Source organism: Festucalex cinctus, chromosome 10 (assembly GCF_051991245.1).
Source record: "Festucalex cinctus isolate MCC-2025b chromosome 10, RoL_Fcin_1.0, whole genome shotgun sequence".
Classification (NCBI taxonomy): domain Eukaryota; kingdom Metazoa; phylum Chordata; class Actinopteri; order Syngnathiformes; family Syngnathidae; genus Festucalex; species Festucalex cinctus.
The window spans coordinates 8,918,315-8,943,604 of NC_135420.1; the positions used below are offsets into that span (position 1 = coordinate 8,918,315).

Genomic DNA, 25,290 nt, shown 5'->3' on the forward strand with positions numbered 1-25,290 from the left:
TTTATTGCGGGCACAAGTCGGACAGGCAGTGACGTATTCCTTTATCGTGGTCTCCATTGCCGGCCACCAGAATCTCCGGGCAACAGCATACATGGTCCTGCGGACACCAGGATGACAAAATAGCCGTGATGTGTGAGCCCAGTGTATCACCTGGGACCTTAGCTCTTCCGGCACGAAGAGTCGACGTGGTGGACATGACGTGGGGGGAGTGATGTTACGCAGCGCCTCTTTGACATCGTCCTCGATTTGCCATCTCATGGCCCCGACTATGCAGTCCCGGGGCAGAATGGTCTCAGGCTCGGCTTCCAATGGCTCGGACTCGTGAACTCTTGACAAGGCGTCAGCCTTAACGTTTTTGCTGCCTGGTCTGTACGTAAGAGAGAATACGAAGCGGTTAAAAAACAGAGACCATCTGGCCTGTCGAGGGTTGAGTCTTTTAGCTTGACGTAAGTATTCTAGGTTTCGGTGGTCGGTCCAGATCACGAAAGGAAGTTCGGCGCCCTCCAACCAGTGTCTCCACTCTTCAAGAGCTACTTTTACCGCGAGAAGCTCCCGATCTCCTACCGAGTAATTGCGTTCTGCCTTGGATAGTTCCGTGAGAGGAATGCGCAGGGATGTGTTTTTCCGTCCTCCTGGCAGCGCTGGGACAATACTGCCCCAATCCCTATGCTCGAGGCGTCCACCTCGACCACGAACTGGCGTTTGGGGTCAGGAACTTTGAGGATTGGGGCGTTGGTGAAGCGAAGTTTCAAGTCTTTGAATGCCTTTTCGGCTTCCGGGGTCCAAAAGAAACGAACTTGTGGGGAGGTCAAGGCGTGTAGGGGAGCGGCAATGGTGCTGAAGTTTCTAATGAATCGACGGTAAAAATTGGCGAATCCGAGGAATTGCTGGACCTTTTTCCGTGAATCCGGCGTGGGCCAATCTCGCACGGCGCTGACCTTGTCTGCCTCCATCTCTACTTTTCCCGGTGACACGATGAATCCCAGGAAGGAGATAGTGTTGACGTGAAACAGGCTTTTTTCCGCTTTCACGTACAATTGATGATCCAGGAGGCGCTGCAGAACTCGGCTTACATGGTCTCGATGGCTCGTTAGGTCAGGAGAGTATATTAGTATGTCGTCCAAGTAAACGTATACGAAGTGATCAATAAAGTCCTTTAGTACCTCATTAATCATGGCCTGAAAAACTGCTGGGGCATTGGTGAGTCCGAAAGGCATGACGAGGTACTCGTAATGTCCCCGGGGCGTGTTAAAACCAGTCTTCCATTCATCTCCCTCGCGGATCCGGATGAGGTGATAGGCGTTGCGGAGATCGAGCTTTGTGAAGATTCTAGCTTGTTGCAACTGGTCAAACACAGAGGACATCAATGGCAATGGGTACCGGTTCTTGACCGTGATGTCATTCAAGGGGCTGTAGTCAATGCATGGGCGTAGGGATCCATCCTTCTTGCTCACAAAGAAGAAGCCTGCTCCTGCAGGCGAGGAAGACGGTCGGATGAGGCCGGCTTTCAAGGATTCGTCAATGTAACTGTTCATGGCTTGGCGTTCGGGTCCAGAGACCGAGTACAGTCTCCCCTTGGGAATGGTTGAGCCGGGAATCAGATCGATCGGGCAATCATATGGGCGGTGTGGAGGGAGAGTCATGGCTTTGGTCTTGCTGAAGACCTCCCGCAGAGGGTGGTAGCAGGAGGGAACAGTGTGCAAGTTCGGGTACTCTTCTTGAGCCGGTGGGACGATAGTCACCTGGTGAACCTGGGCTGTGGAGTTTCGGGGTGCGGGTTGTTCCAACCTGTGAGAGCTGCAGTCTTTTCCCCACTCCAGCACAACTCCAGTGTTCCAGTCGATTCTGGGACCATGTAGACACAGCCAAGGGTGTCCCAGAACCAAAGTGGGGGAAGCGGCGTGGAAAACATGGAAACGGAGAGTCTCGAAGTGAGGTCCGATTCGGACTTCCAGAGGTTCAGTGATGTGGGTGATTTGGAAGAGCTCCTTGCCATTCAGCGCTCGAGCCTGGATGGTCAAAGAAAGGGGTTCGGTGGCGGCTCGTATATGCTTTACGAGCTCCCAGTCCATGAGACTTTCGTCTGATCCGGAGTCGATGAGGGCTGGCAGAACTAGGGAGACATTGTGGTGGGTTATCTGGATTTGCGTAAGTCTGTGACTCTTGGCGGGTCGGGGTGCCGGAGGACTCACCGGGGAGTGGCCCTTTGTGGAGCAGGATTCCACCAAGTGTCCAAGACCTCCACAATAGTAGCAGCGGCCCTCTCGGCGTCGGCGCTGCCTCTCCTCCGGCGAAAGCCGAGCCCTTCCCAGTTGCATGGGTTCGTCGCTAGCGAGGTCCACCTCTCCCGGTTCCGGTCGGGAAGGAGCGATGAATCGCGGCCTTCCGGCCTCCGGTGTCCGCGTCCAGGGGGTGGGTTCCTCCCTCCTTCGCGGTCCGCCGATCTTGGCCAGCTCCTGGCGACGATGATCGGTCCGGATAGCGAGGGAAATCAAGGCGTCCAAGTCCGCGGGGAGATCGACGGGAACCAGAAGCTCTTGAATAGCTGGTGAGAGTCCTTTCAAAAAATGGTCGTGGAGTGCGATGGCATTCCAGCCACTGTCCGTTGCCAACGTTCGAAAACGAATTGCATAGTCGCTGACAGATTCCTTGCCTTGCTGCAGTCGACTCAGTGCTCGTGCCTTCTCTCGGTCATGGTTTTCTGGATCAAAAACTCGGCGCAAAGCGATTTGAAAGTCCTGTACGCTTTGGCAGACCGAGGAACCCCTGGCCCATTCCGCGGTCGCCCAAGTTTTGGCCCGACCCGTCAGGTGAGATACCATGAAGGCCACTCGGGATCGGGCTGTGGGAAATGCCTGTGGTAACTGTTCAAAATGTATGTCGCATTCTGTGAGAAAAGTCTGACAACGTCCGGGTTCACCGGAGTATCGTTCCGGGGAGGCCAGTCTCAATCCTACCCCGGTGAAAGGCGTGGTCGGTACAGAGAACTCAGGGGGAGGAATTTGTCCGGTGGAAGCTGGCGCTCGACGCCGTGAAAGGCTTACCAGCTCGTGGACCTGGCTGGTCATTTCCTCCATCCGGGACAGCATGGTCTGTTGGATCTGGCCCTGGGTGTTGAGCCGGGCCTCCTGGCTCTGCAGTGCGGCCTCGATCCTGCCTGCTGGGTCCATGCTGGCCGAAGTGTACTGACAAGGCGGGGTCAGGTAGGACTCAGACGCAGGCGTAAGGTAGGCCACCAAGGCAGCAGGTTTATTTCCGGCCAACAGTGGTCTCCTCTCAAACTGAGAGGAGAACAGGGAGGGGAAAAAATGGAGAACAAAAGGTGCTCCACTAGGGAGGAAAAAACAGGCAAAGGGTACTGGGGACAACAGAAAGCGCTCCGCTAGGGAGGAAAAAGGGCACAAGGCAAAAGGGGTAACTAAAGGCGCTCCAAAAGGGAGGAAAAGGCACAAAAACAAGGCAACAACGCTAGGCAACAGGAACAAGGACATGAGGACTGTGGACGCTTCCATGCACTGACGGTGACACTTCGGCAACGGAGGGGAGAATGCAGGTGGCTTTTATTGTGTGGGTTGATTGGTGGCAGGTGGTGATAATCATGGGCGGGGACCGGTAATGATTGAGCGGCAGGAAGGGCAAGTGACCTGGGGTGAGAGGAGAGTTAGATTTTCAGGATAAGACAGGAAACATGGATACCAAAATAAAAGCATGGCCGTCACACCGGTGGCGGCGTGACAAATAAATAGTTAAAACCTTATTTGTGTATGTATTTTGGGATCCATCCCTTCAGCACACAACACTAGCACACTGAATTTAGGCTGCGCTGCTCTACACGGGGGGTGTGCTCAAAAAAATTGATCCGGGAATATATCATTGCGGGCCCTTTACAATACACGAATCCCTCCCTCCAAAAAATTAAGGATGCAATGGCTCATTTTATTTGTTTATTTTTAAATTCCAAACTCCTTGCATCTGGATTTTGGTCACAACAACAAAATGTAAATAGTCCTTTCAAACAGAAAACATAAGAAAATCCCACATGATTCATAATATAGAAACTAATAAAGATGCCAGTGCGTTTGTTTGCATGCTGCCAAGATTTGCTATCTGAATGCGTTAGCTTTAATGCTTCATTTCACAAGCACCTCCCCACAGTCATTAGCATCCGATGCAGCATGTGTCAATGACACATTATCACTCAATTAGCATGTCTTCTCTGGTCTGCTCCTGGTTTTTTTTGGTTTTTTTCGGATTCTCTCGTCACCTCTCTGGCTCAGTGGATGCTCTCACAAAAGAAATAGGAGCACGTAAAATGTTTAATAATTTTACTAAGTTAGTGTCTATTACATTCAATTTATTTATTTATCTTTTTGTTCAGGGCACATGGTTGTATTTATCCGTCAAAATGACCAAACTATACCTTTCACAATTAAATACTTCTGTTGATCCTTGAGCTGCTTTTATCTTGCTTTTTTTTTTTCATGTGCCTTCCTTGAAGTCCTCCAGATTTTTTTTTTCCTCCTTCACAATTGTCAGGAATCCCCTTATGTGTCCAATTTTCTGTGCCCCTCATCCATAATGAAAAGCAGAGGGCTGCTCTGTCATCGGATGGTAATAACACAGCATTACTGATCTCTCTTATGTATTGAAACCTTTGCTCAATGTTCAGTTGGATCAGTGTGGAGGTGCCCAAGTTGAATTTGAAAAACCTTCATTTTTGTGACCATTTTAAGTAGTGTCTTTTGATTTAAGTGTTCCTAAATCTAGCAAAGTTTTAGTTGCTGCTTTGAGTTATCCAGCAAGTACAGTTGATGCAAGTATACAGTACATCAGAATATAATTGTTGAGGTGGGAGGGTCACCATAGGCTACTTTCATTTTGCAAGAAAAACATTGATATATTGCAAGACACTTTAATGAAGTATGAAATTGCATTACTTAAATGACCACGAGGTTCCACAGGAATGAAAAAAAAAAATCTATCTCACTATCTCAAAAATTGTCTTGGGGGCAAAATCTCAGTGTGTGGTTTGGTTGTTTGTGTGTAGTAATGCATGCAAAAAAAATTATAATAATTACAGCAGAGTGGAAATGTAATTTTCATTCAGGATCTATAATTAGTGTTGATCAAAAATGTAATTCATTTCAAAAAGTAAATTAAAATATACTTAAACTGACTGCAACTGACTTTTTTTTTTTTTTACTCACTCACTCACTCACTCACACAAACTTAACAAAATAAAATCTGTGCGTGCTGTAAAGTTGCCGCGGGAGTGACGTCACGCAGCCGACAAATTCGCCCGGCCCTGTCTGGAACACGCCCCCCGCCACCCTCCGCTCTGCGATTGGCTGGAGGGGTAAACAACTGTCTGTCCAAAGAAACGTCCTGCAGTTGACAAAACAAACATAAAATGGCAAAATACAGGCTGGGGGAGGTGGAGGTTTAGGAAAAAATAACCCCTACACATTAAAAGAAGCCCAGAGGGGTCTATTGAGAAGGAGTTCATGGCTAAAAATCCTGTATTTATATAGTGCATTTTCCTGAGTGAAAATGGAAGACCGTGCCTTTAACATACATTGTGAATTTGTGTATCTGTATACAAGTATAATTTAAAAATAATGTCCTAAAAATGCTCATAGAAAACTCCACTTGTGCTTACAGGGTCTGACTTCGCCCAAGACCCAAGTGTGGTATCTGCCCCTTCATGGAACACTTCTAGTGATGGTAAAGAAACACTCACATGCACACACGTTTTACATTGAAGCATCCACTATAGATGTCTTTATCTACTTCTAGAATTACACAGTAAATTCCAATAGTGGCTGTTAAAGACATTGGATTCATTTAACACACGGCATGTGTGTTTGTCTGAAATTGCATTCAATGAGCTGTTGACAAATGAATGGCAACCTGCAGCAATTCTGACAACATGCACTGTCCCACTCTGTATAGGATAACTGATGGAACAAATTACACACTAATCTAGTCAACATGTGGTGGCCATGGCCACAGGTGCGTCCCTAATTTCCATTGACCCACTTTGCGTTTTGTTTTGTATTGAAGCTACCAGTCGAGCCTCAAATGTATATACATCATTGTGTGCATTGTACTGTGTGGGTCTACTGTTTCATGTGACAAATGGTTGGTTTGAACCACATACTGAGTCGGGCATATCCATCCTGCATGAAGTAAGATGTCAAGCAATCGGCCCCAACATTATGACCACATGTATAATCTATTTAGGTCCAATATAAGAACTGAATTAAAAATTCTGCCTTAATTGAAGTACGGTAGTACATGTGGGCCGTGATAGCATTTTCAGTCGACAGTAAGTGGCATAGTGCCTTTTTAAAGTTGTTAAAATTGTACATGAAAAATAATGACGTTATCAAATTCAAGACTGAAAATTGGTGAAGTATCCCCTTAATCCTCAAGAAAGAAAGAAATGGACAGGTAAGTTTTGTCTGTTGGTGCCTATTTTATGAATTATCATGTGCTACCAAAGAGAAATAACCAATTTGGGACTTTTATTTTGAAATACATTTAAAGACAGTAGTTCATACCATGCAAGACAGTCAAGAACCCAGGGGAGCAACTGTCGGGTTTGTACTGCCTACTTTGTATATAAAAAAGTTACCCTTTTAACAACTGGTATGTAGTGGTCATATGTGGTGTGACCTAAAAAAAATAATAATAAAAAATTAAAAATCCCCCAACAATTATGCAGTATATTTTCATTATAATTGAACTTGTGTGGCTAGCTAGCTTGTTTTGTTCAGAAGGCTAATTGTTAAACTCTTAACTTTAATTTAAATATTATGCGGTGCGACCATAACAGATGTTCAGGTATATCCTAAATTATAGATATCCAAAATTGTAGCTAATAGTAAATAATAATAAAGAATACGTATTAAATGTCTTTTAATAATAATTTAACTGTGCTGGAGCTGGGGAAATCCTTATCTGTCGTCAGTGACCCATCCATCATTTTCAGTTATTTTCATAATACAACTTAGCAAGTGAACTAAAATCTTAGCTCACAAACAGGCCCACAAATATAAATCATCATAATTACTTGTTTTCTCAGTCGCATCGCACTTTTAACAGCCACTTGTTGCTCAGCAGGAAGAAAAAATAACAACAAAACACTGCCGTTTCACTGGCATCTTGCGCCCCATGATAGGAAAAGGACAGAGAGAACTGGGAGGAACACACTTGAGAAAGATGATGATGTTTATTTTACATATTACTGCAACTCTGTGTTAAAAAAAAAAAAATAATATATATATATATATATATATATATATATATATATATATATATATATATATATATATATATATATATATATATATATATATATATATATTTGTTCCATGGTAGTACAGTATGTGACCTGCCATAGTAAAATGTGACAGTGACCTGAATTAAAAAAATAAAATAAAATAAAAAAAGTTTTGGCATAATCAAAAAGTGTTTACATCCTAAAGCTGCTGCCCCTGCGACCCAACCTCGGATAAGCGGTGGTAAATGGATGGATGGATGGATGGATGGATGGGTAATCAAAAAGGGAAGAATCTTAGCTTTACAATGATATATAAAAATGATATATCATATGATATATCCGCTATTGTGCTACAATGTTTCATCTCCGAGATATTGCGATTTGAAGTTGGGTGGTCTGGGCATCTCGTATTTTCAGGGGAAAATTGACCCTCAACAGCCATTCACTTGTCCTTAGCAACCAGTTAGAGAAGCTGGAACCGGTTCAGTCTACCAGGATAGCACCATGTAAATTGCAAGCCGACAACTGATTGAGATGATCAGCAAATTTTCAGAGGTGGGCATCGTCATTGACTGGAATTGATGATTGATGGAAGTGTCCACCTTTTGGCGTGTCCTTCAGCACTTTCAGCGAATACTTGATAATGCGAAGCATCACAAAAATAAACGGATTGAGAAGGACCGTGTGTACTCACCGCGATCAACAGAAGTAATCCTGCTTCCCTCGGTGCCCAGTCTGTGCATTTTTTCAAGGCTTCGCATTATTATAAGTGCTGAAGCACCCGCCACAAGGTGGGCACTTCCATCAATCATCAATTCCAGTCAAAGGCGATGCCCACTTCTGCAAGTTTTCTCTCCTTGGAAAGAGACATTTTGAACGGTCTATATATACTACCTAATGTTGTGAATGCATCCATTTTTGACAGGAAAACATATTTTTGAACAGATTCACACAGCATCTTTACTAACTGCAGACACAGCCATCTTGTATGCATACCATAATTGCACTCAAACAGCAATCGGCCATTCAGCGGCCAGTAATTTGTGGTCAATAACTCTGAGACTCTGAGTCTGAAGTTGAGTTGAAGGAAAATCCTGATGATTGCCAACCTAATTTTAATTCATTACAATGAAGACATTGTTGAATTGATTACATTAGCAAAAAAATAAATAAAAAATCAGCAACTTTGTATTGATACCTATATGTTGGGGAAACCCACAAAAATGGTAAAAATAATGAGCAATTGTTTTGGCTTATTTTTGTCATCATTTTTCATGAGAGTTGGACTCCGCCAAGGCTGCCCTTTGTCACCGATTCTGTTCATTTCTTTTATGGACAGAATTTCTAGGTGCAGCCGAGGTGTTCAGGTGTTGAGGGGGGTCCAGTTTGGTGGCCCCATCTCTGTTTTTTGCAGATGATGTGGTGCTGTTGGCTTCATCAGGCTGTGATCTCCAACTCTCACTGGAGCGGTTCGCAGCCGAGTGTGAAGCGGTTGGGATGAATATCAGCACCTCCAAAACCAAGACCATGGTCCTCAGTCGGAAAAGGGTGGAGCGTCGTCTTCAGGTCGGGGATGAGATCGGGAGCTGAGCCAAAAGGCGAAGGTCGATCTACGGTCCGAACCTCACCTATGGTCACGAGCTGTGGGTCGTGACCGAAAGAACAAGATCCCCGCGGCCGAAATGAGTTTCCTCCGCAGGGTGTCCGGGCTAGCCCTTAAAGATAGGGTGAGAAGCTCGGTCATCCGGGAGGGACCCAGAGTCGAGCTGCTGCTCCTCCGCGTTGAGAGGAACCAGTTGAGGTGGCTCGGGCATCTGGTTCGGATGCCTCCTGGACGCCTCCCTGGAGAGATGTTCCGACCCAGGACACGCTGGAGAGACTATGTCTCTCGGATGGCCTGGGAACGCCTTAGGATTCCGCCGGTGGAGCTGGTTGAAGTGGCTGGGGAGAGGGAAGTCTGGGCTTCCCTCCTAAAGCTGCTGCCCCTGCGACCCAACCTCGAATAAGCGGCAGAAGATGGATGGATGGATGGATGGATGGATGGATGGATGGATGGATGTCATCATTGCTGATGATGCATGTTTGAACAAAATGTGTTTTTTGAACACTTCCGTGACGCTTCTTTCATTAAAAAGAAATTTCAATCTATGAAAAAGGAAATATAGACTTTGACTTTCATATTTCAACATTATCGTGTTCAATCTCAGAAATTACTTCCGGGAGTTCTGACTTTTTTTCTATGACAGGTCGCATATATTGCATCTGTGGACTGACTACTGTCTTAACTGCATTCCAGCAGAGGACAAGGCACAGTTTACTTGTACTAATGACTTTTACAAGTTAATACTTTTTTCTGCCTTTATGTACACCCTCATTTAATAACAGAATATATATATTTAAAATATTTTCTTTTGAGCTCTCCTCTAAGATCCAAAAGATTTGGGGATGTTTTCTTTTCTTAACAGTGTTACCCAGCGTTATCTGTCAAATCTGTCCTCAGTGTTGTCCTTTGGGGGCTCACAAAGCCAACATCCGCCCTATCACCCACGAAGATCCCCTGAATTGGAAGCCCCTCAGCATTATTGAATTTGACCTTATTTTGTTCTCTCATTTGGTCTGGTTTGTTTAATTCAGCTCTTGCGGCGGCCAACTGAACCACAACATCCGTCCCAGAACAGACACTGCACACGGGAGAGGAAAAGTTTTTGCTCAATACAGAGTCAAGGTTGTAGTTTGAACACGTGGCGAAGGTAATAAGGCTGAACATTGGGGTGAGAAATGAGTTTTTCTTCCCTCAGCAACATGGAATGAGAAACCCTAAAACGCAGATTGTGTGCAGGCATGTGGTGAAGCTAGTATAGTATTTGTGTGTCATTTGGAGTCCGGCCCCATAACCAACATCTGTTCCTTATCTGATGGATGGATGTTGATTGCGCCACCTGTTTTGTCTTCAGGCGGGGAATGGTTTAGATTGACCTAGAAGACAGCATTCAGGTAGCGTGACTTTATCAGTATGCATCAGTAGCAGGAAGTTATGCTGAAAGAGGCTCATTATTGGGCTCAGCAATACTGGGATGTAATTAGGGGTGTTGATAGTTGACATAGTTTCCCTTTTTTCAGGCTTCCTTTCCTTTTTTTTATGCGCTTATTCCTTCCTGTCGTCTCGCAGTTGGAGAGCGACCCAACTTTAATGAAATTCACCTTTAGCCATCGCTGGCAGCGCAACAGAGCCGACTCCTCGGCGTGTGTTTGGTTAGCTGTGCAGCCGCTCGGGTTTCTGGCTCGGCCCCTCGCAGAGGGCGGCCCGCGACGCGCTCTCCGCCACGACGGTTCACATATAGAATGTGCTCAAGCAAAAATGTGTCGCACAATGGGAATATGAATAGCTTGTGTGTGTTGTGGTGGCGTGGGGGTGTGCCGGTGTTTACATATGTGCTGCTGCTTGCGAGTGTGTGATTGCACTAAACCTCTGCGAGAGAATGCGGGTTGATGACAGGACGCCATTTAGTTGGCCGCCACATGAAAAGGAAAGTGTGGAAGACGGGTTTGAATTTCACAGTCATCTTGATGCCAAATACCACAACAGTCACCACAAGACAATTGCCTACAGAGTGGCCTTGTCACACTGACGCTGGTCGGACATTTTTCTTCTCTTTGTCTTCTTAACATTGCTCCCACCCCTTCTTGGCGTACTTCACCATCCTTCTGCATCCCGCTGCTTCATTACTTGTTAGGTCAGCTAATGAAGTGTGCAAGCTCTTGGCTTCAGAGACTTTTCATCTTCTCCAGCAACTCTACTGTTGAGATCAATAATAAAATGAGTGCAATAAAATGAACCGTAAGGTAAGAAAGTTGAATCTCCTTTTACAGTGTATGGAGCGATGTTGAAAGTGTTTGCATCAGCAAGAAGCAATGACAATCCAAATCAGAGGTGTCCAAACTACGGCCCGGGGGCCATTTTCAGCCCGCCATACATTTTTTGGCGGCCCGTGGCAAATACTAAAAATAATTTTTCAATGCTGTTTAAAAAAAAAAAGAAAAAAAGAGGGTGGATTAAACATTTCTAGCTATGCAAAGACACAAATTTGCAGCTAATAATTCAGTCTCAGAAATAAAAATACAGTGATACCTCGGCTGACGAACGCTTAAGCTCACGAACTTTTCGCCTCACGAACATTAAATTCGCGAGCATATAGTCTCTGCTGACGAACTAGTTTTCGGCGGACGAACCAAACCACGCGGTCGAACAGCACCACGGTGGCGGCCACGAGAAGCTGACGCACGCTCACGGCGTCCCAGTTCGTCACCCCCTTTCTTTTAGTGCGGACGCGGTTTGTGTTTGATAGACATTTTGGACCATATTGAGTGTACTTTTGCTATTATGGGACCGAAAAAGACCCCACCACAGGCTAGTGTTAAGCCTAATGCTACGTTATCACCAAAAGCGAGGGACGACGATTCGGCGGCGCGTTTGCATTGTAGTCAATGGAGTTCGCGCCACTAAAAAAAGTGAAAGTGCTATCACGTACCTCAAAAAAGGAGAAAATAGTGCCACGGCAGTTTAGTCCCAGGAAAGAGGTGAAAGTAGTTGGCGGTTCTCACTTTTTGTTGACTTGCTAAAGTGCTCCACTTCCTTGTTCACCAAGGGACACACCTCCTCCGCTCCGGTGAGCACGAAAGCGCAAATGAGCGGCAACCGTTCCATAAACACTCGCGAATGAAGTAAGTCTACCATTGCTACCATCCTTAAGAACTACCATCACAAAGGTAAATAAAACGACTTTATTATACAGTACAGTTTATTTCTTTAATTACAATACAATAGCACATTTATTATACATAAAATAAGGTATATTTTTGTGTAGTTTTAAGGCTTATTTAGTAGAAAATTATGTTTTATAGGGACCTGGGAACGGATTATTCTCATTTTAATGGTTTCTTATGGGAAATAAATGTTCGGAAGACAAACTTTTCGCCTTACACACACTCCTGGGAACCAATTATGTTCCTGAGCTGAGGTATCACTGTAGTTTCCTCCACTTGTTGCTGAATGTCAAGGTCCAATTTGTGAAAACATCACATTAGATTAATGGTTCTTAAGTGCGGTCAGTTGACGGCCGGTTGTTCTTGTTGTGGTTCAGAATGTCAAGTTGGGATCATCTGCTGCTCAGTGGAGAGGCGTATCTATTATAGTGGCACACAGGGGCCACTATTGCCTTGTGACTGTTAGCAGTTTTCAGTAAGTAACTGCACATTATATCAACAATTTATAATTGATTCATTGATTTTTACTATGTTTAACTCATTCACTGCCATTGACGGAAAAAGACGTCAAAGGATGCATTTTTTGCTGGTCTAGCAATGAATGTGTTAATAAATAACTTGAAAAAAAAATCAAAGTGGCCCTTGCACTTTCTATTTTTCTGTATGTGGCCCTCAGAGGAAAAAGTTTGGACACCCCTGGTCCAAATAATTGCTGGCAACAACTAGGTGGTTATATTCTAACTAAATGACTACTTATGGGACTGGTTAATGCATACTTGACTGCAATGACGACTCTCCATTGGGACAAGGAAGGCAGTTTCCTGATCAGATCCAGCAGATGGTTCTGTTTGCTTTGTGTTGCCAAATATTTTTGTTTTTGTTTTAATACAATGGTGTGCGCTCCACAAATTCTGCCTTGCAACAAACCACCATAAACCATAATTGAGACATAGTGTTATCATTATTGCATCTGCTAGAAGCGACATAACTGTAATGATCTTGGTTGTGAAGTTTACACAGTCTCCATGATTGTTGCTGTCACTGCAATTTATGAAGTTGAAAACCTGCAGTTAAAAAAAAATCATAGCCCCTTATAGGCAGGACTCCAATTATTTAGCTTTATGATTTGTTTGATTCCCCAGCAGTTTATTACTATTATTATTATTATTATTTATTTATTATTATTATTATTATTATTTTTTTATTTTTTTATTTTTTTTTTAATTACACTGTCTGATTGACAAAAATGTTAAAGGGAGCATATTCAAGGTACATTTAGGATGTGCAAAAGCACTTGACGGTCCTGGCACAAAATAAACAGCAAGTGTCTTTTCATATGATGTAAAGACAAATTCCCATACATAGTCATACAAACAGTTGGTGAAATACTATTTGAATAGTGCCACTGTCCTGTGAAAAATACTTGTGTCCATTTTGGGGATGTTTGCATTCGTGTTGATGTTTTATCCCATAAATATAAAAACAATTTTTAAAAAATGACAAAGATGATGTGATTTTCACAGGACAGCGACAATATTGAGCTCTTACATGGACGGTTATATTAATAACTTAACTCTTTTTTTCCCTGGATATGCCCACTTTTTGGGACCAACAAAAAGCTCCAATACTTCAGATACTGTCTACCTAGCTGAATATTCGGACTGCTAACTTTTCACTCAATGTTCATATGTTGATTGCTTGAAGGCGTCACTCCTGATTGATGATTGATGATGATACATGTCAACAATTAAGCACAGCAGTAAGGGCCTTCTACCACATGTTTACAGTAGCACAAAGCCCCATTGACTACATGTATACACATCCATTTGTGACATATAGTGTTTCTTCATTTTCCTCTGGGGTTGGGTTCCAAAAAAATACCCACAATGAATGAAATCCACAAAGTAGTTGGCTTTATGTTTTGCATTTATTATGAGGCTCTAAAACTCCTCGCCACACAGTTTATACATATTTCCCATCGAGGCATTTACATTTTCTCACATTTCTCTCTTGTTTAAATATTCTCATTGTTCAAACTTTCCTAAATTTTATAAAATAGGTACATTGCTGTAAAAAAAAAAAAAATGCAAAATTGGACTTAAAAAAAATAATCCGCAATATAATGAGGCCACGGAAAGTGAACCGCATGATAGCGAGGGAATTTTGGGAACACTGTATACTTGTCCAAATATTGAATGCCAAGTGCAAACTATTATTAATTGGCCTAAGACAGTTAATTTTGTGGAAGTATCCTGAAGCACAGCAAGACTGACAGTGACATGTTTTTAGAAACAAACTTAGATTTAATGTCAGAGTGTAAGAAAGGGTAGAAATTTTGTATGTGAGCGTATGCATGTATACATGTGTGTATGGTCTGTGTGTCCCCTTTAATCTGCGGACCGTGTTTATATTGTCGAAAGAACTGATGCTGGCCTGACCGAGCCAGAACAAATTTAATAAATTAATAGACTATTTAAATATTTCACATTCAATAATTTGAGTTTATCCACTTTGGTTAATCATTATTAATGTTTTTACAATACGGGGTACATTTTATTGCTAAAAATAATAATAATAATAATAATAATATGCAAAAATAAATAAATACATAAGTACACATAAGTCATATTTTCTTTCATATTTTCAGGAGAATAAGTGTGGTTTGCATGTCCGTCCAGGTTTGACTTTACTCTGAGTGCAAACCTGGATTGTGGATATATAAATGACAGGTTTGACAGATAAATGTGCAGCTGCACACCTTTTCTGACTTACACATGTGGGAAAATATGTACATAAATGAATATTTATATTTATATTTATAATATAATAAAAATATTTTTTTTAAATGGCCAGGGTGTACCCTAGAGGTCAGGCAGGGTCACTGACTATATTTACTTCATGACTGACAGTTACATAAGTATTAAAAAAAATAATAATAATAAAAAATTAAAAAAAATGACAAGTGTTTCCTGGACTACTGGCTTGTACGTTTTGTAAAAGTGATGCCTTTCCAGTACAGTCATCATTCATCTATTTGGGTGCTCATTTTTTATTAAGCCTACAAACACAACATCTCCAGACTGTTTTCAAAATTTGACATTGTTTTTAATATGTAAATGTTTGGTATTCTTTTCATCTAACATTTTAATTATTTGATTACATTTCCTCTATCCACATCCTCATATTTCTCTCTGTTCTCTCTCCAGCATTATTTTTTCTCGATCCTCTCTAGCCCAAATTATTTCAACAAAAGCTGGACTAAATCAATGAGCTCTTGCACTTTTCATCTGGCCACAATGTGCAGTTGACAAGTTCTCTGCACGCTCTCATCAGAAAGTGTGCCAAAAATAACCAGGTTGATAATCCAGTATCAGCCTTGCCAATACATCACACCCACCCGGAGGCCGCCGCAAAATCAGATCATCTGGAGTAACTAGGGGTTCATTTTCTTGCTCAAGGACACTCTGACACTTTATGGGGTAGCCACAGACACACACACACACATACAGTATAAAGTACAAAGTACAGACACAGGCTCAAGTGTCTTCTATTTGATTTAACGATCCCTCTAAACGGATAATCAAGGCAGAATAAGATAAGCTGTCATTCGTTTTGGAATAGGTTGTACGTGATGGATAGCCAAGAGGCAGGGCAACCCATAATTGCAACCGCAGTTCATTTATTCCTCGTTGCTATTTAAGAACTAGTTTACATGCAGTTTTGTAACCATTTGACCAGGATTATGTTACTGTCTGTAACTACTTTAAATGCCATTAAACAATTGAGGGAAGTTGAATTAGAATGCAAAACAATTTTCTGTGGCATGCATGGCACAGTAAAACTTATCCAACTGATCTTTGCTAGCTTAGACTAAACAAAGAACATGACAGAAATGTGTGTTTGATTAGTTTATTTCTGATTTTTACACCAACTCAATCACATCAAAAATAATAGTTTTGGCCCCAGCAATAAGAAGGAAAAGTTTAAGGAATCTCGAAGGATATTTCTGCGCAGATTGTTTTTCCCCCTGGTGTCCATATTGTAAAAAGCTGCGTTTATCCCTGATGTTACATTTCGTCCCTTCGCATTCCTGTCTTCCAGGGCTATCTTTTATCCGTCTTGAAACTCCGATGAACAACATCACCACCTCTCTGGGCCAAACAGCTGAGCTGTTCTGCCGCGTGTCCGGCAACCCGCCGCCGACGGTGCGCTGGCTTAAGAATGACGCGCCCGTGGTACAAGAACCACGACGGGTCTCGTACCGGTCCACACCATATGGGTCACGTCTTCGCATCCGCAATCTGGACACCACAGACACGGGCTACTTCCAGTGTGTAGCCACCAACGCCCAGGGCACGGTGTCTACCACGGGCGTTCTCTTCGTCAAATTTGGTAAGAAAACGTACAAAAACTGAGTCCAAAACAGCTTGCCAGAATTTTAAAACCTAAATGATGGTCCTATGTCACAATGAAAACATTTTATGAGCAGTGTTTAATAACCCCCTTGGTATGATTTAACTTTTTTTCCTGATTCCACTTTTCCTGGAGGGGATCTGGCTCCACTTAACTACTCTCGACCAGTTCTTGCTTGTAGCTGGCAGCTTGCGCAGAGACAAATCTGGTTATAATAATATTTATCCTGTGGTCAAATATCCCCATGTCTTCTTTTCCAGATCCGCTGCCTACGCCTCTACCAGGACGGCCAACGTAAGTTACTAAATCTCCATTATCTGTCTGTATCAGCCATTATTTTAAGAGGTTGCACTGAGTTCATTTTACTGGTTTCTTGTACATCAACGTTTAGGATAAATGACTATTATATTTGATGATGGAAGTTCTTTTCTGACACACAGTATTTTACTACTTGTCCATGAAAAAAAAAAATGCCCATAAAAGCACCCTGCAGTGTACATGGCCAATCATTCACATTATACCATGGCCAAGCCTGTGATTTTATTTATTTTTTAAATGAATAGCCAACGGCAATGAGCCTTAAAGTGCCTTCTGGTTTGAGTATCAACACCTTCGTCACATGGTTCACATTGACTGTGGGTTTGTGCACAACAGGAAAGTTTTGACTTGACTATAACGTAGTAAGATGTCTTGAAGCCTCCTAACCTTCAAACGGCATGTTTTTAGTAAACAGCATGTTTTTGGCAAGTGCGTCGAATTGGGCAAGAGGCTCCTTTGATGGCAGCTGAGCTGGAGTGTCAGGCAGCCAATCATCTCTGCTGCTCATCGTTCGTGTCATGGACAACTTATGAGCTGGAAAATTTGGTAGCAGCTGTCAAGAAGACAGGGTCACCTAATGATGACACACACGCTACAGTTGCTCAACCATCACGAATTCTGTACTTTTTCTGAGGAGAGATCTGGTCCAGCACCTTGTTCACTAAACTTCTTCCTTGAAGTCAAAATGTTAGCGATAAATGTCTAACCCAGTACCCTTTAGAATCTGAATGAAATGTGTTGTTTTCCCTTTGGTCTGTGCGGTCATTTTCATCTTCTCCACGTTGGCCTTGAGTACACACGTGGCGAGTGGGTTCTTAATATGTGTGCGAGTTTGTGTGTTTTTGAGTTGAGCCGCAGGAGTAAAGCTGACAGGCCAGAGGTCTCAACTGCAATTCAGAGCATTCTGAAAAGTGTTTAATTCAAGCTGCTGTAACACATCACATTTTAGTCCATTTGTTGGCATATGTCATTTTTTAGGGAAATGTAACTTGTTTCTGTTTGCCAGGTGGCTGAGAACTGTTATTTTGCATTAACTTTTTTTTGGGGATCTTAGTTGCTGTGATACATTTGAAAGGGTGACGTTCCACATACTCCTGTCTAATGGTCAACAGACCACTGTTCATCTTAAACTGTTTTATCATGAAATAAATTGGGTGGGAAGAGAACATAAGGACAGAAACTTGAAACTGTGAATGTTGCGCAAACATTTTTCACTGACAAATATGTTTAATGTATTTGTGAGTACGTTGGAACACACTTGCATGCTAAATGCTAAAAATTTGTGTTGTTCCGATACCGATACTGGTATCGGCAGAGGCGCCGATACTGCATTAAAACATACTGATACCATTAATTCCAAAGCTAATATATAATTTTGGATGCAGCATCTTCTGTCTTGCTGGTGCACGATATTTACTGATATGTGACATGCTCACTGCATGCTAATCTAACATATCCTATTGGCCCTTGAATGCTCTGAACCAATGGCAGGACCTCTTTTTCATGTTGAAGAAAAAAAGACCTTAGGTTTCGGTATGGTATCGGTATCGGCCGATAGTGCAAAGCCGGTTATCGGAATCGGTATCGGGGGCCAAAAAACGGTATCGGAATAACACTACTAAAAATGCATTTTTCCCCATAATGCCATCAGTGTATTGACTTGCACATATGCAAGTAAGAAAAAAAAAACACAAATACACACAAACAGCTATTTTTTTAATATATATAATTTTTTTTTTATATATATATATATATATATATATATATTTATTTATTTATTTATTTTTTTAGCATTTGTCTTACATTAGTCAAGTCCATGACTTATATCAATACTTTCAGAAATTAAGTATGTAAACATTGTTTATTCGTACTATTTATGATTTTTTTTTACAATGTATATGATATCCGTTTGGCACTTTTTTACATAATGCCACGGTGCATGCACAAATCAGTACCTCATGGCATTATGAGGGAAAAAAATGCTAGTTTTTTTTAGCAGTTAGCTTACAGATGCCGGTACATTCAAATGTATTTGCCAGTCTCTAATGTTTACTTCACATTAGCAGTTCCACACTTCCGTTCAGCACAATTTTAAAAATAAGATTTAAAAAACGTGCCGTTAATTGGCAAATTGTACACTGTCGTCAGACTGTTCCTGCATGCTATACTGTTTACATTGTTGATACAACTATCACATCACACCTGCATATGCTGAACAGGTTTTACCTGTACAGTGTCATGGCAAACAGAACTAAACCACTTGATGGAAAATGGGCTGCAAGACACATAGAATTAGATAGAAGGTAGAATTAATTTCAGATTTAAATTCGGTATATGTGAAACCTACCTATGCAAACAGTCAATGTTTCGGCTTGGGTCGTGTTTGCATGTTTTATATTATATGTACATAAATAAAATATATTAATGTGTTAAACATTTGTTCAAAGACAAACAGCCATGGCAAGTTTGACTTCAGACAATCCTCCTCATCAACCCATTGTCTTGTTTGTTATTGTGGCCCATACACAGGAAGTCAACGATCACGTTTTCCAAGTTTGGTCACATGATGTTTAGAGATGTAACAATAACGGCAATATCATGATATGAAAACTGCCAAAATATGTCGGCGTCATGTCACAATATTAAAAGCAGCACATCTGTTAAAAAAGTCGGGTTGATTTCTATTTGTGCAGTTCTAGCACCCTCTGATGGCTATTTTTTTTTAGTGCAGTTTAATTTTCGCAAGGCATCTTTTGGCCCTTCTATGCTTTAAAATCCACGCTAATGGTCATATGAAGGGACGTAATATGCTTGTGAACAGAGTCAATATGTGGAGGAACTCAATGTGCGCTTGCATTAGCAAGTGCCTCAATATATATATTTATATGTTTATGTAATATTTATAACATTTGTATATTTTTTTTCATTGCTGTATTGTACAAAGCACAATATTGTGTAATATTTTATTATGAGCTCTTTTTTTTAATTATTATTATTAATATTGTGACCTTATTTGTATCGCCAACTTTCCCACTATATTGTGATAATTATCATATCGCCACCAAATTTAGTAGTCTAAATGGTGGTCTTCCCATGTACATCATATAACACTGGTCACAATTGTATTTTGGATTCCAATCAAAGTACTGGATTTAACATGTAGTGATGTCAACATGGGCTAAAAGAATTTGGTCTGTGGAGCAAGAGGCAGGCACTGTATATAAAATCTGTTAGCCACCTTGAAACATCACAAATTAACACGTTTTGTTTATTCAGTCCATACCTACATAAAGACTGAAGTGTAAATGTGATGTTTGTGGAATGGTGCGATGGCTCGTTTCTTGGCTCTGCCCAGCAAATACTTGGAGTCTCCACTAGTTGTCTGGCTAGTAAAGTGTCCATAAGGCTTGAGGAAACCATTGGCCAAAGCCAAGACACAAAGAATGGTAATGATCGTCTCGTTTAACTCTTGGTCTGGAAGCCAAGAACTTTATTTCCCAAGAAGTCATAACCATTCCTTGAAGTCACGCCTCACATCCTCATTTTTATTACTTCTGCCCAACCAAGTTCAAATCCACTTCATTTCTCTTCCAGTCCGGTCTTCATGAATATGTCAACAGTTATCTTCCACTAAGAGATAGATGAGTACATTTCCACAACACCCTTCACCTCCGTTCTCTTTCCTCCGTCTCTCTCTTCTCCCTGCATTGGGCATGTTTTTATTGAGCCTGAACAAATACAGGTTCAGGGGGAAAATGTCTCGCCTGCCAAAGAAAGAACTTATGCCCCCACTTTCTCTCTTCCCCGGCACACTTCCCTCTTTTGCAGAAAAAAAAAGGAGCAGTGATGGAAACGTCGGGAGGGTGAAAGAAAAACAGTGTTAGCCGAGTGGGAGGACGATGGTACCATTAACACTCAGGCTGCGTGTTGTTCTTTGATTCCCGACTGCACTCGGTTGTGATGGCTTGTGTTTAGCTGAAGGAAAGTTTAGCTGTAAGCTCGCATCAGAATCAGCTAATAACTCAGGGCCTGTGTTTTAAACCGTGTGACCTCTTCTTGTAACGTCTCATTGACGCCAGTGGTGATTCTCAACTGGTGGGTTGGAGACAGCAAGTACGATTCAACCTGCATTCCTTGTAGGACGAGTTTTTTTGTTTGTTTGTTTTTTAGGCAAGCTGATGAAGTGTAAATATGACCCAGGTATATAGTAAAGTGTGGATTTCTTTGTTTTTTTTTTTTTTTGTTTTTTTTTTGTTTTTTTTTGTGGGAGGTCTATTATAAGCGGACAAATACAAGCGTTTGTACTCAAATCATTGACAAAGTGCAATTCTGTATCTGATGTTGTGGTGTTCTTTCTATTTGTTTTGATATTTTTAGGGTTTTTAATGCATGTGTTGTTATGTTTCTTCCAGGTTTGTGTTCTGGATGGCATAAGTGAAAGGTTAAATTGTCTTTTGTACATGCATGATATTAATATTTTTTGACATAGTGGATTGATGGTTATCATGTGTGTCGTGCTGAGGTATCGTACGGTATCGTGCTGAGGTTTGGAGTTGGAATCTCGAATCTGGAGTTTGCATGTTATCCCTGTGCTTGTTTGGCAGGAAGTACCATAAAATCCCGTGAAGAACACGCACCTGTGTATAATATGCATCCCACACACACAAAATCATCCTTAAAAAGCCCCCACCGTTCTTGTGTATGTGTTCCACTGATTTGCTTTTATCCTTTACTATCAGAGTGAATAATATGAATGAATAAAGACTCAAAACATACCAATAAACTGTAAATGCTTTTTAATCCAGGTTAAACTTTTCCCAAACCTATGAGATTAAGCTCTTTCAAATGATTTTTAAAATCATGTTTTCCAAAATCTTGTCCACTGTAAGCTTTAATTTTTTATTTCTTTACTTTGCTTTTAAATGGTTTTAACTCTGTAACTGATTTTAAATGTTGGACTTTTAATTAAATGTATGAAACATATTGAGTTACGTAACGTCTATGAAATGTGCTATAAATCGGTGATTGTGTTTGTTTTTACAACCCCTGTGTCAGGGGTCAATCGACCCCAAGGACCATATGAGTTGCCCACAGACCAGTGATGGGACATTGTGATTTTCTACAAATGTAGTATAAATAATTAAAAGATATTTTTTAATGTTATTCACGAGACATTACAGCACTTGATTCTTCAACATGTTGCTGTATATATTTATAAAGATGTGTTACCGAAGCCTGGTTTAGAAAAATACATTTGAAGTCAGGACCCACTAAATGATATTGAGAAAGTGAGAGTTGAGAACCAGCACTATTTTCACAATTCTTTCAATGAATCTGTCTTTTTAATCACCTGCTCTGGATGTTTTTAATTTGACAACAGCAGTAAAACGACTTTAGGAAACATAGCCACAGATCCAAAGTCTCTGTCTGTGTTTACAATGGGCTTTTCTTCCTGTTTGAAAAGATTAATACCACTACACCTTGGCTGCTGACACTGTTTAGATTTCTCGAAATGTTTTCATTCTTTTTTTTCCCTCCACAGTGTCAAAAATGAAAAATACAAAAATAGCATTTTCTCCCTTCCCTTTTAAATACAAACACAAATTCCAATAAGTTGGGAATTTGCCTAAAATTTTGAACAAAAAAAACAATTATTTGCAACTTATTTTTATCCTATGTTCCACTAAAAAATTACAAAGACAAGATAAATGATCACAACTGATACATTTTGTGGTTTTTTTTGCAAATGCCTTCTCAGTTCTCATTTAGATTTTGATATACCTGCAACATGTTCCCAAAAAAAAGCTGGGGACGGGCATGTTTACCATCAGACCTTTGAGGCCCACTATATCAGAATTTTGGTATTTGCATTCTGTACTATGGGCCATTCTATTTATTTGGGTCTGTTTTTGCTTGTATGTCTTCAATCCCTTGCCATTATTATTCATTTACCCTTGGACATCTGGAGTTTTGCATATATTTAATTTCATAATTGTGATCTTCTTTGGGTTTTCATCTGACATCATTCTGATTACTTTGATCAGGTCACCTCGTGCATGGTGATATAAAAACTATTTACCGTCATCTTTTTCTACTTTCAATATATTTACATACATGGTGGCTAAGATTGAAACCAACCAACACATGCTAAAATGACTATAATTATCCAGCCATCAGCACTAGTTAAATGTGACGTCTTTTCTGTCGTAACAGGAACTGTGAGGCCAATACAACCACTGGCAATCCAATTATACAGTTAAAGCATGAAAGCGCAGGTAATTGGACTTCATTATGGACACCACTGGAACATGTGTCTCACTCAACGCAGTCCACCAGATGATTGACAAATTAGCCTAAGGAAGTTGTTTCCAAGAAGTACAAGCTTGCTCGTAGGTATAAGAAAACCCAAACACAATAATTGCCTTCAATCTCTTTTCTTTATTTACAGCTGTCTTGGAGGCTTTATGTAGTAGTAGGTTACAGGTCAATGAACTGCACTGCTCCTTTGGTTTGTTCTTTGATTTTGAGGGATTCATAAATGTTGATCTAATATGCTGGCATCAACAGTCCTGTCATGTCATATGTAAACATTTCTTAAGTGTAAATTAAAACAAAGTAAAATTTGACCTTTGTGTTATTAATTCATTTTGAAATGAAAAATGTAAACAAAGCACTAAGAAATATCGTATAAGTAGGCTATAGATTTGTTAATGATGATGACCCTTTGGCAGCCTCGGTCGGGTCTTGAAATATGATGCCACAAGCTTGGCACGACGATTGTATCTTTGGGCTGTTCTGCCCATACCTCTTAGCAGCACCTCTCAAATGCCGTCAGGTTAGATGGGGAGCAAAATATGTCTAGACATATTTCATGAGATTCAATTCTGAGCTCTGGTCGGGCCATTCACTGACATTCACGGAGTTGTACTGAAGAAGACACATCTTTAATATCTCGGCTGTGTGTTTAGGATCACCGCCTCGCTCAAAGATGTACCGTTTCCCCAGTCTGAGGTCAAGAGTGCTCTGGAGCAGGTTTTCATCCTTGCAAATTGCTGCTGGATTCCTCTTTCCTTCAATCCTGAGTAGTTTCCCACATTTCTGCCTCTGAAAAATGTCCCCACAGCGTGATGCTGCCACCACCGTGCTTTCCTGCAGGGAAGGCCTGCATGGCGCTGGATTGGTGCCTGGTTTTCTCCAGACATGACAATCTAGCATTCACACCAAAGTGTTCAATCTCTGGATCATCACACCTGGGAATTATGTCTCTGACGTTCAGCAGCACTGACAGAGTGTCTATCAGCTTCTTGATCACCTCCCTTGCTTAGGCCCCGCTCACCTGTTTGCTTAATTTAGCTGTAAGAAGAGTGCTGGTGGCTCTGAACTTTGACAGACAATGGAGGTCACTGTTCTCATAGGGACTTTCAAAGCAGCAGAAATTTGTCTGTACTATTCCCCAGATCTCTGCCTCGAGTCAATCCTGTCTCGGTCTACAGACAATTCCTTCAACTTCGTGCTTGGTTTGTGCTCTGACATGCCCTGTCTACTGTGGAACCGTATTGTATAGTAGGTCTATGCCTTTCCAAATCATGTCAGGTCAACTGAATTGACTCCAGGTGGACTCCATTTAAGCTGTACAAATATCTAAAGTATGATCAGTGGAAACAGGATGCACCTGAGCTCCATTTTGAGCTTCTTGACAATGGCTGTGCAGACTATGTAGACTAAGCCTACATGTGATTTTTTTTTTTTTTTCAATAGTTAAAAAAAAAAAAATTGTAATTTTTTCTTACATGTCAATGTAGGGAGGTGTGTGTGTGTAATTTTCAGGGTAAATTAATTTATTAAATTTTGTGAAAAGGCTGTAAGAAGTTGAAGTGCTGAGACTACTTCCAAATGTACTGTGAAGGTTTTTCTCTCATTTTTAAGGACTTAAAAGTAATTCAAACTCTAGAGTGAACCCTGTAGTTGAAAAAATAAAATAAAATTATCTGAGAAGTGCTTTAATTGAACCTACGGTATATTATCCCGGATAAATATTGTTGGAATTGCTCTCCAGATGGTAAACTTTTTACCCCAGCATCTGACAATGACAGTTCCAAGTCTTGAAACATGGGTGGCAAAAATCTTTTCATCTCCAGGCTATTTATTGTCATAACAATGCACTTGTTTCGGTACATTAGCATATCAGTGAACCGCCCGTCTAAACATAGAACATTAGTAGAACTGCTAATTGTCTTGAGCTGCAATTTTCTGACAGGCTATTAGATGTTGTGTTAAGATATGCCATTTAGATAAATATGATTATTTCCAAGTTGTTACAATGAAGTTGTTTTTGGATTCGCAACACAGAAAGTGGAAAGATGGAGGTTCAAAGCCAGGCCCACACATAGTTGCTCTGGACTGGTTGTCATAATGGACTCTTGCCTCTGAGTGTGAACTTGCCTGTATGCTGAATTGAGAAAGTCTGGATTTCGGTTTCACTTCTCCTCACCTCGGTGCCAGTGTCAACA

The 25,290-nt window shown here is 41.2% G+C and overlaps 1 protein-coding gene across 1 annotated transcript in view; it reads left to right on the forward strand.

The window, feature by feature from the left end:
- The window catches only part of ror1 (receptor tyrosine kinase-like orphan receptor 1), a 137,189-nt gene that overhangs the window by 78,726 nt on the left and 33,173 nt on the right, over positions 1–25,290 (forward strand). Inside the window, exons 4-6 of the mRNA XM_077535073.1 lie at positions 5,662–5,724; positions 16,151–16,441; positions 16,723–16,756. Coding sequence (XP_077391199.1) covers positions 5,662–5,724; positions 16,151–16,441; positions 16,723–16,756 — 388 coding nt within the window. The remainder of the gene's footprint in view (positions 1–5,661; positions 5,725–16,150; positions 16,442–16,722; positions 16,757–25,290) is intronic.